Consider the following 13,292-nt stretch of genomic DNA (forward strand, 5'->3'; position numbering starts at 1 on the left):
TCAATTGCTGTACTTTACACACTGTCGGACTCTGTTCTACCATCGTATTAATTCTTATTTGCTACCCAATTGCTAAAACAGACAGCAAACATGCTAAATATATGTTCACATCAGCATCCACCCTGGTATTGGGGGGCCTCAATTTTCAAATCAACACGGATATCACTCAAAGCTAGATGGCCTTTTTCGTGTACGGTATCATTGTTTTCTAGAACCTTCAATTAGAAATGTAGTATAGTTCTTTTGATAAGCTATGTTGCTTACCCAATGTGCAGGGCTTTGTAGTAGCTTGGTTGTCGATGGTTACGACCACTGAATGTTTGTAACCATGGATACTTAAACTATTGCAATGCCCTGCACATGGGGTAAGCGACATGGCTCAACAGAAGAACTAACTTCCAATTAGAAATGTAGTTATTTCCTAATATTATTAAACCTACTACATACTGGGATAGAATCTTGCAGAGAAGAATACCCCTTTAACTTTTTACCCCTTTCCAACCATAGACGTGCAGAGTGCGTCATGATCGGCTGGTACTTAACATGAGACATACTGGGTAAGTCATGGCTAAAATGTGGCACCGCCATCATTGTCGTGGTGATTGCATTTATCTGCCGCCTCCATCTTGGAGCAAGACACATTGCAGCGGCATCCTGGGGGATGTCACTGCAACTACGATCGCTGTGATTGGCTGTTCTTCTCTGATGAAGTCCTCCAGCAGTACAGTGTCATGAGAAAGGCCATGGTGTGGTACAAGAAGATGGCCAGACCGGTATGTCGTATCGTCAGTTCCCGAAGGTAGTGATGAAGGCCCTTATATTTGGCAGTCAGGAAGCAGTGGGCCTCAGTACTTCCAAAACTGAAGGTGCTCGTTTCGTACCAGACCAACATTTCGTCGGTGAAGTCCCTCAAACCACAAAGAAAGAAAAGTCACAAAAAAGGTGTGGAGTATGTTACAAAAGGGAATATACAAGGACACCCTTTGGCAATGCGACACCTGGCTTGTGTAAAGAAAGATGCATTAGACTGTACCACACCAACCTGATGTACACTACACAATTCATATATATACCATCCTGATGCACTCTACACTATTTACATATATGCCTCCACATTATAAGCCAAACCAGATCTCCAGTTTGCACTGACTAGGGGCAGTACCCCAAAACGGTGTCTGCAAATTGAGATTCTGGTTTGGCTATTATCCTATGTCATGTGACAAGGCTCGTTAAAGGATCAACATTAACTTTTAGGATTGCTACTACACTACACTAGAGTTCTAGTTCTTTTCCTTTCTGAAGACACAATTTCAGAAAAGGATATTCGCATATTTCCCAGAGGAGCATTGCGGCTTTAAGTTTCCTGACATGCTCAATCTCCGCAAGGAGAAACGATACTTAATAATCTTAATCTTTATTTTTTATATAGCGCTAACATATTCCGCAGCGCTTTACAGGTTGCACACATTATTGTCGCTGTCCCCGTTAGGGAATTTAGATTGTGAGCCCCATCAGTATGTCTTGGAATGTGGGAGGAAACCGGAGTACCCGGAGGAAACCCACGCAAAAACGGAGAGAACATACAAACTCTTTGCAGATGTTGTCCTTAGTGGGGCTAGAACCCAGGACCCCAGCGCTGCAAGGCTGCTGTGCTAACCACTGCGCCACCATGCTGCACTTCTTGGATATTGGTCAGACGCCTCTCACACAGCCAAACCAGATCTCCACTTTGCACTGACGAGGGGTAGTACCCCGAAACAGTGTCTGCAAATTGAGATTCTGATTTGGCTATTATCCTAAGTCATGTGACAAGGCTCGTTAAAGGGTCAACATTAACTTGTAGGATTGCTACTTCCAATAGGTGGCACTAGAGTTCTAGTTCTTTTCCTCTCTGAAGAGACAATTTGCATAGCCACATTATAAAATTGACATACCAGGAAAACACTAGATGAATTCCAATATATTGCCACTTGTGCGGTGTTTCTATTGTTTAGGTACATCGGGGGCTCTGCAAATGCGACGTGACGCTCGCAGACCATTCCATCAAAGTTTGAATTCCAAAACCTCACTACTTCACTTCTGAGCCCTGACGTGGTTTTCTTCCACATATAAGATATCAGTGAACTCATGAGAAAATGGACCCAAACATTTTTTTGTGCAATTTCTCCTGTTACCCTTCTGAAAATAAATTTAAAAAATGGGGCTTAACTATTATTTTTGTGGAATTTTTTTATTTTCATGACTTAAAGTTATAAACTTCTGTGAAGCACCTGGGGGGTTCAAAGTGCTCACCACACATATAGATAAGTTCCTTCAGGAGTCTAGTCCAAAATAGTGTCACTTGTACAGGTTTCCACTGTTTAGGCACATCAGGGGCTCTTCAAACGGGCATGGCTATTGATTCCAGGAAATGTAGCATTCAAATAGTAAAATGGAGCTCCTTCCCTTCTGGGCCCTGCCGTGCCCAACTTTGGGGGGCCAATTTCTCCTGTTACCCTTATGAAAACAAAAAATTGGGGCTAAAATTTTAGCGAAAAAAAGTAAAATGTTCATTTTTTTTTTTTTTCCTTCCACATTGCTTTATATCCTGTGAAGCACCTGCATGTTGAATAAACTTCCTGCACTATCCATCTACAAAGATGGATAACCCTTTAATTATAATAGTCACTAAAAAGTTTCATAAAGTCATTGTATGTATTCCAGCTAATGAAGCCCTACTTTCCAGAGTTCTTCATCATTTCTAGTATATGACAACAAACTTCATTGTATGCAAGCAATGAATGAGTTATAAAGTGTGTATTCAGGCCGCTTGTTATTCACTGCTGTTACCCAGTCTCCTTTAGCCTTATCCTTTCTATATATAACCAGAGAATATAGAGACCGAGCCATTACTAAACCAGCAGAAAGAGCAAATTGCTGGATGTGCCTCTACCATTAGTTCCTGTAGTGTAGTGAGTTCTTCATTGTGTAGGTCACTTCAATGCTTCTCAATGCTATGAACTGAATTCATTCATACCCCATTGTTATAACTTATTGCTTCCTATGCTCGAAAAATCCTATTCTGCTATTAGATTCCATGTGGATCATATTCCAGCCTCCATATAGTGTCTAGTTGTATACAGTGGTTTGTGGAAGTATCCAGTTCCCCCCCTCCTCCTCTTGTCTTTTTACCTATTCGTGTGTGATGCATCAGCACTAAATAGTTCAAGTTGAAGTCTGAAAAATATAGGCAAAAATTAAATTTCTGGGATTAAATAACTAATTGCCATATCCATATGCATATGTATTTACCTCTTTTTCTATGAAGCCCCTAAAAATTTCTGGTACAAGCAATTACCTTCATAAGTCACATGCTTAGATTGCACACAAGTGGGCTTCCTGTCACTAAGTGTCACATGGCCTTTACCTTTTCTGAAAAGCCACAAAGTCTGCAACACCATTAAGCAAGAGGAACCACTAACCAAACACCATGAAGACCAAGGAGATCTCCGCAACAACTTTGTCCCTGATGTATTTGAAGTACAAGTCTGGTTGAGTTATTTAAAAAAAAAAAGAAATCATAATCTCGGGTAATCCAGCAGAGCATTATCAAATGCATTATCATCAAACAGAATGAACATGGTACCACGACAAACCTGCCAAGAGAGGGCATGCACGAAAACCCTCAGCCCAGGCCAAGAGGGCATTAATCAGAGAGGCAGCACAGAGACCAAAGGTAACCCTGAAGGAGCTTTCCCAATCTCCATACATGGAGATTTCCCAAATGTATGAAGGAAAGTGCTTTGGTAAGATGAGACCAAAACTGATCTTTTTGGCCACCGATGTAAATGCAATGTCTGGTGCTAAACCAGCACAGCTTATCACTCTAAGAACACCATCCCCACAGTGAAACATGGTGGTGGCAGCATCATACTGTGATGTTTTTCTGGCAGCTAGAACAAGGAAAACGGCCCATGTCAAGGGAAAGTTCAAAATACAGGAATATTCTTGAGCAAAACCTGTTTCGTTCTGTCAGTGATCTGAGATTGGGACAAAAATTCACCTTCCAACAAGACAATGACCCAAAGCATACCGCTTAAGCAACACTCGAGTGGTCTAAGAGGAAACGTGTAAATGTTTTTGTATTGGCCTAGTCAAAGCCCAGACCTTAATCCAATTGAGAATCTGTGGTCAGACTTGAAGATTGCTGCTCAACAGAGGAAACCATCTACATTGAAGAAGCTGGAGCAGTTATGCATTGTGGAATGGGGAAAAATCTCAGTGGCAAGATGTAGAAAACTCATAGATACTTATCCAAAGTGATTTGTAGCTGTAACTGTCACAAAAGGAGGCTGTACAAAGTACTGACTTTAGGACTTTGTCCTACTTGTTGTTTGCGTCACGAAAAAATGGAAACCAAATGTTCACAGTTGTAGGCATGTTTTTGTGCATGAACTGATGCAAGCCCTCACAAATAAATAGAGGTAGCAAAACTCAAAACAATGCCGGGGGATGTCGGTGTTGAATACTTTTGCAAGCCACTGTAGTAGTAATGGGTCAATATTTAGCAGTGTGACAGAAGAGGAGTCAGATTTTCCATGACATATTGTGCATTACACTGCTACTAAGCTTTCTACAATTGTGCCAATATCACATGACACCATATTCTGCACAATCCGTTTACTATATAGCTAACAGGCAATTGTTTTCTTCTTTGCATAGATATTCAAAAACAAGAAAGTCAAAAACCGCCCCAGAAAAACATTCAGTTGTACGACACGCCATATGAGCCAGAGTGTAATGGAGTGGAGTCGGATTCTGAAAGCCTTGTTGGCTTGCGAATGCGAGAAAGCAAGCTGCCCCAAGACGATGACCGGCCTGCAGATGAATATGACCAACCATGGGAGTGGAACAAAGCATTGCCAGCTTTAGCAGGTAACTGATTCCTCTCTATTAATATATCCTCTCTGAGAATTGTATTACTCTAATGGTAGGTAAGGGTAGGTTCACACATCCATGTGAAGTGTCCAGGTGTTGCCCAATAGGACAGTATGCTGATCCCAAGTTTCATGGATCTACTCACAGATTCAAGAAAAATCACGGGTCAGAGTGTGAGAACCTTGAGACTCCGAAAAAGGCTGTGAAGATCTGAGGTTGTGGGTTGTAATAATCACCTAGGCAGGTTAACAATGCAACTATTTTTTTTAATTCAAAATATACAAAAAAGTTTAATGTCTGCTCACCACCTCCTAGAGTGCGAATCCTGCTGTGTGGCAAGTTTTCAGAACTTAGAAAAAAAATAAATTCAGCGCTGTAAGTCCATAAAATCCATTTTCTTTTATTCCATAGCTTCAAAAAGCATAAAAACAATTAAGTCATAGTCCAGACATTAACCCCTTAGGTGGGGTGGGCCCCTATGACCACCGACAGGATAGTACATCATATGCGATCGGCAGCGCTCACGGGGGGAGCGCGGCCGGGTGTCAGCTGCCTATCGCAGCTGACATCCGGCACGATGTGCCAGGAGCGGTTACGGACCGCCCCCGGCACATTAACCCCCGCCACACCGCGATCAAACATGATCGCGGTGTGCCGGCAGTATAGGGAAGCATCGCACAGGGAGGGGGCTCCCTGCGGGTTTCCCTGAGCCCCGCACAGCAACGCGATGTGATCTCGTTGCTGTGAGGGTCTCCCTACCTCCCTCCCTGTAGCAGGCCCGGATCCAAAATGGCTGTGGCATCCGGGTCCTGCAGGGAGGGAGGTGGCTTCACAGCGCCTGCTTAGAGCAGGCACTGTGAAGCCTGCAGCACTGTAAGTTAGATCGGTGATCTGACAGAGTGCTATGCAAACTGTCAGATCATCGATCTGTGATGTCCCCCCTTGGGACAAAGTAAAAAAATTAAAAAAAAAATTCCAAATGTGTGTGTAAAAAAATAATAATAAATAAATAAATTAAAAAAAAAATCCTAAATAATGAAAAAAATATATATATATTATTCTCATAAATACATTTCTTTATATAAAAAAAAACAAAACAAAAGTACACATATTTAGAATCGCCGTGTCCGTAACGACCCAACCTATAAAACTGGCCCACTAGTTAACCCCTTCAGTAAACACCGTAAGAAAAAAAAAGGCAAAAAACAACGCTTTATTATACCACCGAACAAAAAGTGGAATAACACGCGATCAAAAAGACGGATATAAATAACCATGGTACCGCTGAAAAAGTCATCTTGTCCCGCAAAAAACGAGCCGCCATACAGCAACATCAGCAAAAAAATAGTTATAGTCCTGAGAATAAAGCGATGCAAAAATAATTATTTTTTCTATAAAATAGTTTTTATCGTATAAAAGCACCAAAACATAAAAAATGATATAAATGAGGTATCGCTGTAATCGTACTGACCCGAAGAATAAAACTGCTTTATCAATTTTACCAAACGTGGAACGGTATAAATGCCTCCCCCAAAAGAAATTCATGAATAGCTGGTTTTTGGTCATTCTGCCTCACCAAAATCGGAATAAAAAGCGATCAAAAAATGTCACGTGCCCGAAAATGTTACCAATAAAAACGTCAACTCGTCCCGCAAAAAACAAGACCTCACATGACTCTGTGGACTCAAATATGGAAAAATTATAGCTCTCAAAATGTGGTAACGCAAAAAATACTTTTTGCAATAAAAAGCGTCTTTCAGTGTGTGACGGCTGCCAATCATAAAAATCCGCTAAAAAACCCGCTATAAAAGTAAATCAAACCACCCTTCATCACCCCCTTAGTTAGGGAAAAATTAAAAAAATGTATTTATTTCCATTTTCCCATTAGGGTGAGGGCTAGGGTTAAGGCTACAGTTAGGGTTGGGGCTAAAGTTACGGTTAGGGTTTAGATTACATTTACGGTTGGGAATAGGTTTGGGATTAGGGTTAGGGGTGTGTCAGGGTTAGAGGTGTGGTTAGGGTTACTGTTGGAATTGGGGTTAGGGGTGTGTTTGGATTAGGGTTTCAGTTATAATATCGGGGGTTTCCACTGTTTAGGCACATCAGGGGCTCTCCAAACGCGACATGGCGTCCGATCTCAATTCCAGCCAATTCTGCGTTGAAAAAGTAAAACAGTGCTCCTTCCCTTCAGAGCTCTCCTGTGTGCCAAAACAGGGGTTTACCCCAACATATGGGGTATCGGCATACTCAGGACAAATTGGACAACAACTTTTGGGTCCAATTTCTACTGTTACCCTTGGGAAAATACAAAACTGGGGGCTAAAAAATAATTTAAAAAATTTTTGTTTTATTTTTACGGCTCTGCATTATAAACTTCTGTGAAGCCCTTGGTGGGTCAAAGCGCTCACCACACATCTAGATAAGTTCCTTAGGGGGTCTACTTTCCAAAATGGTGTCACTTGTGGGGGGTTTCAATGTTTAGGCACATCAGTGGCTCTCCAAACGCAACATGGCGTCCCATCTCAATTCCTGTCAATTTTGCATTGAAAAGTCAAATGGCTCTCCTTCCCTTCCGAGCTCTCCCATGTGCCCAAACAGTGGTTTACCCCCACATATGGGGTATCAGCGTACTCAGGACAAATTGTACAACAACTTTTGGGGTCCATTTTCTCCTGTTACCCTTGGTAAAATAAAACAAATTGGAGCTGAAGTAAATTTTTTGTGAAAAAAAAGTTAAATGTTCATTTTTATTTAAACATTCCAAAAATTCCTGTGAAGCACAAGAAGGGTTAATAATCTTCTTGAATGTGGTTTTGAGCACCTTGAGGGGTGCAGTTTTTAGAATGGTGTCACACTTGGGCATTTTCTATCATATAGACCCCTCAAAATGACTTCAAATGAGATGTGGTCCCTAAAATAAAAATGGTGTGGTAAAAATGAGAAATTGCTGGTCAACTTTTAACCCTTATAACTCCCTAACAAAAAAAAATGTTGGTTCCAAAATTGTGCTAATGTAAAGTAGATATGTGGGAAATGTAAGTATTTTGTGTGACATATCTCTGTGATTTAATTGCATAAAAATTCAAAGTTGGAAAATTGCAAAATTTTCAAAATTTTCGCCAAATTTCCGTTTTTTTCACAAATAAACGCAGGTAATATGAAAGAAATTTTACCACTATCATGAAGTATAATATGTCACGAGAAAACAATGTCAGAATCACTGGGATCAGTTGAAGCATTCCAGAGTTATAACCTCATAAAAGGACAGTGGTCAGAATTGTAAAAATTGGCCCGGTCATTAACGTGCAAACCACCCTTGGGGGTAAAGGGGTTAAAAACAAAAGTGTTTCAACGCAAAATTGTGCTTGTTAATCATTGACGCACATTTTTGCGTTGAAACGCGTTTGTTTTTAATGTCTGGACTATGACTTAATTGTGTTTATGCTTTTTGACGTTATGGAATAAAAGAAAATTGATTTTATGGACTTGCAGCACTGGATTTTTTTTTCTATAATATTTTTTTATTCCTTACAACCATGGTCTTACAGCAGTTGCTGGCAGATGGTCACAATGCAATGTCTCCAGTCCAACAGATCCCATCCTGGAGCCAATAGTGCCACCTCCCCCATACCAGGCGATACCCACTGTCTCCCAACTTTGTTTGCCCACAGCTTTTGTATCTCCCCCAGTATAGTCTGTAGCCAGTCCATGCTCCATACCATGACCGTAGCACATGTCTCCTGCTCCAGCTGGCAACAGTCCTTAAGACCGTTCCTCACATACAGACGGTAGATATCACAACTGTAGCACAGCTTCAGCCAGCAACCAATCTCCATAGGCCATCTATACAGGGCACCAGGACTTCACCAACAGATCCTCACCCCTCGGCGTTACTGCACCAACTGCCCCACTAAACATGTGGCTTATTGTTCTCTCACTCCTGGGATCTGCCTCCTGGATGGGGAGAAGTGTTCACACCCTTCCTGATTTAAACATTTGCTTTTACCTCAAATAATGAAGACTTTTAAAGAAGCTGAGTCTCCAGCCTTTCTGCAGGGTTGTGTATTAGGGATACCCCCAGCAAAGGTAACAGACACCCATGCCCCGCCAGATGCAGGACAGAAATACTAATGTAGGCCTTATGTATACATGTACATATGAGAGCCAGCCCACATGTCTTCCTCTGCTTGCTGTCTCTGAATAGAAATAGTGATTCCTGAAGCTGAACACTTTCAGGTGCACTTAAACTGACGAGCAAGAAAATCTCTAATAAACGCAATAAGATCGTACCGGTGCTCCTTGCTGGAACAAGTTTGTGGCCGGCTCCTCACAATGTCCTATTCTAATCAGATTTTGAAGATCAACATAGGTTGTCAATGAATCGAGTAGCACTCCAATGCTTCACATGGATGTCTGTAGTGTTGGTAATTAGTAGTTAGTATTTATTTTCTGAGTGTTCGTTATAATCTGTGTAATCCTATGTTGTGGCGTTGAGGGAAGTTCAAAGTAAATGTTTAATTTCCCCAGTTGCTGAAAATATAAGCATTCTCTGAAGGCCAGAAGTCTTTCGGGTCTGATTTTGCCCCGCCTGGCTATGAATGTCTCACAATCTTCACTCCCCAATCATACAAGAATGATATTGTATGTTTAATTAGTCTACCAGACCACCCAGGATCCAGTCAACGGGGGCCCTCACACTTCAGCTAGCTCAGCATCTGCTTCTCTAATCATGCCTGCTTCTGGAGGAAGAAATGACACTTGCCACCCCATCATCTGCATGATTAGGTGATTTCTGAAACAGATGCCACCCCCTTTTTTGACAACACGCACACAATCAATTGATTATTTCCTGCTCCATTTGCTGCAGTCTGGATTTTACGTGAACAAGCACAAATATCTGATATTCTAATTCTTACACTGGAACAAGCAGAGGTGACACCAGGGAAAAGCATGGTAATCCCATCATTTTGCATAATTGTGCAAATTGTCTACCTAAGCAAAAATAATTAGCTCGCTGGCAAGAACATGAGTTAACTAGAATGTATACAGACTGAGTGTATTGTGTTCACACATGCTGGTTTCTGCACTTTTTCTATTTTTTTTTTTTTGTGGTTTTGCTTGTACAAAATGTAAGAAATACTAAAGGTGTTGAGAACATTAATAACTATAGTGCAGGTTGAACGGAGCATGCACTATGTCCAATTCCCATTATTTTTGTGAGTTTATGATCATTTCCTAGAAACTCCTCTTTAACAATGAGTTTGCGTATTATATGTTTTTATGAGGAAGATTCAGAATCTACTATATAATTGTCTAAGGGTCACTTCCGTATTTCTGTCTGTCCTTCTGTCTGTCTGTCACGGATATTCATTGGTCGCGGCCTCTGTCTGTCATGGAAATCCAAGTCGCTGATTGGTCGTGGCAAAACGCCCACGACCAATCAGCGACGGGCACAGTCCGCCGGCAAAATGGCCGCTCCTTCCTCCCCGCAGTCAGTGCCCGATCCATTCCTCCCTCCAGTCAGCCCTCACACAAGGTTAATGCCAGCGTTAATGGACCGCGGTGTAACGCACTCCATTAACGCAGCTATTAACCCTGTGTGACCAACTTTTTACTATTGATGCTGCGTATGCACCATCAATAGTAAAAATATCTAACGTAACAAATAATAATAAAAAACGTTATTCTCACCCTCAGACGTCGCGTCCAGTTCTCAGCAGTGCAAGCGGTAGGTTCCGGTGCCAAGGATGCTATGCGAGAAGGACCTGCCATGACGTCATGGTCATGTGACCGCGACTTCATCACAGGTCCTGCGCTCATACCAACCCTGGGACCGGAAGCTACTGCATGCACCGCACACAAGCACCAGGACTGCAAGGGGCCCTCGGAAGGTGAGTATATATTTTTTATTTTAAGTCCTTTTTAACCTGTTACATACGTGTCTGGGCAATATACTACGTGACTGGCCAATATACGTGACTGGGCAGTATACTACGTGGCTGTGCTGTGTACTACGTGGCTGTGCTGTGTACTACGTGGCTGTGCTGTGTACTGCGTGGCTGTGCTGTGTACTGCGTGGCTGTGCTGTGTACCGCGTGGCTGGGCAGTGTACCGCGTGGCTGGGCAGTGTACCGCGTGGGCTGTGTAATATACTACGTGTACATGCACATTCTAGAATACCCGATGCATTAGAATCGGGCCACAATCTAGTACAAAATATTCATATTGTTCAACTACAGTTATGACAAAAGTAGCAGCAAGCCTTTTCATTCTGCATGTTAATGGGAGCTGCAATACGCAGTTCATAAATTCTGTTAAAGTATTCCATTAAATGAGTTGTGCAGAGATTCCTGCACTTAAATAAATACACCATTAATTATGCGTCATACGCATTATTCAAAGTCTACGGGACTGATGGAAACAGATTGCTGTACTCAGTTACGTACCCTTTTAATGTAGAAAAACCATACATACAACGCTTGCACATGTTCACACTGTGGCCATTTCATAGACAAATCCTCAAAAAGAAAAAAGAAAAAAAAATTGAGCATAAAAAATATTTTGGAGAAATTAATTTTCTTCTTGTAGCCAGGCATCTGTATGCGGCGGGCAGCTTCACATTGCTGATGAACCCCATATCTGCAGGTAAAATTGTTTCACATGATCGATTCCCTTTAAGAACAGATAAATGTAAAAAAAAAAAAAAAAAAAAAAACCTGACGAATAAATGATAGCCAGGCACCCAACGTATAACTGGCTTTCAGGAGGTGTAGATGGAGACTGCCCACAATGCCAATTGTCAGCCCCACAAATGTTGCTTATTTTTTGAATACAAGTAAAGACCAGAGAAATCAGTCAGGTGTTCGTCTTTTTATAAGGGTCCATCAGCAGTCATGGGAGTATAGTCGGGAGCCACAGTAAAGAGACCCAATATTTCTACACTGGTTATCTCCACTATGGTAGCCCATGATAAATGCTCTACAAAAGAGCATCACAGAGCTGAATATATGCTTGACTGGTCATTAGAGGTTTTTTTAGTTCAGATAAAATCTACCCAAGGGAAGGGAATCATAAATTCACTGTTAGTGGTTGTCCACTACCCTAACTCTCAGCTACTGTTCTTGCTGAATGCTTAAGAATAATTCCCCATGTAACTTTTCTGCCATCTTTCATGTTATTGTAATTCACTTCCTGACCACTGGGATTAGCTCTGTTGGTCTAGCGATCACTTCCTGCTCAAGAACCTCTGCTCCATTCTGACTACATTTCCAATCTGCCCATGTGCTGGGCTGCAAGCCAGCAGTGATCACAGACCTGTACCTCCACCTAAACTTCTCCCCCGGCATCACTCACAGCTCTAGTACAATGTCCTGTACAGAACAATGGTGGCGGAATAGAAGCAATACACAAAGCACCAGAACACCAGCCATGGCAATAAAGATCATCTCCAACTCCCTTCACTGATGGATGGGATTCGGGAAGAGGGGTGGAGGTGCATGGATGGAGAGAGATATGTATAAATGCATATAATAGAGGGGAATTAGATAGTTGAATGTGCAACCGACAGCTGCTTGGCTCAGGTGGAAGCAAATTTGGACTAATCCTGGTATATGGATTAGTTGTCAATCATATGGGCAGCATTGTTCCACAGGTACCATTTCTAATACTATTTTTTAGTAATTTTTTTTTCTTCCTGTAACCACACATCAGATTATTGTCAAGCTACTTATTGGCACACACGTTGAGGTTTTGATGAAGTCTTCTGTGTTTGTTTCATGGCGTCTGCTGCTGAGCAGCAGCTACAGGCCAATTCCTTGCCCGCAGTTGCAGGAAGCAAAGTGACATGCAAAAGCTTTTATATGATGATATACTAAAATGCCTGGGGCTGACCCTGAACTTGCTGCTATTTGTATGTAGAACACCTGCCATCTCAGGGTTTGGGAAGGGAGGATATATGTAGGGTTTCCACTGCTGCTTGGTCCTTTCACTGTACAAAGTTACCGATGATGCTAGCTGAGCTTTACACGTGGAGCATCTTGTCTACAACCTGCGTGTTTTGTATATTTCATAAGCCTCCGAAATCCGACAATGAGTATCACTGCTGAGGTCAGTCCGTGCAGTGTGTTCTGCCCCCTTATACTAGGTCCTTGTCGCCTAGAGGACATCTTATTTATACCACCACTCTGGAGATCCCGGAGAATGACCAAACAATCTACTTGGTGTCTAGCATTTATAAGCTTTTCTACTCACCCATTTCTCATGTGTTGGGAGCTGTCCCTGAGTGTTATTTAGAAATAATATCGGTTACATGCTGAGGTGTAACCTAAAACTTCTCACAGCTTCTGCCCCCGCCGACCATGTGGCAGGCTGAAGCT

At 41.9% G+C, this 13,292-nt stretch overlaps 1 protein-coding gene across 1 annotated transcript in view; it reads left to right on the forward strand.

Annotated features, from left to right (window-relative positions):
* SHB (SH2 domain containing adaptor protein B) overlaps positions 1 to 13,292 on the forward strand; it is a 198,564-nt gene that overhangs the window by 99,367 nt on the left and 85,905 nt on the right. The window contains exon 3 of the mRNA XM_069766669.1: positions 4,702 to 4,914. Coding sequence (XP_069622770.1) covers positions 4,702 to 4,914 — 213 coding nt within the window. The remainder of the gene's footprint in view (positions 1 to 4,701; positions 4,915 to 13,292) is intronic.

This window comes from Ranitomeya imitator, chromosome 1, assembly GCF_032444005.1.
Source record: "Ranitomeya imitator isolate aRanImi1 chromosome 1, aRanImi1.pri, whole genome shotgun sequence".
Lineage (NCBI taxonomy): Eukaryota > Metazoa > Chordata > Amphibia > Anura > Dendrobatidae > Ranitomeya > Ranitomeya imitator.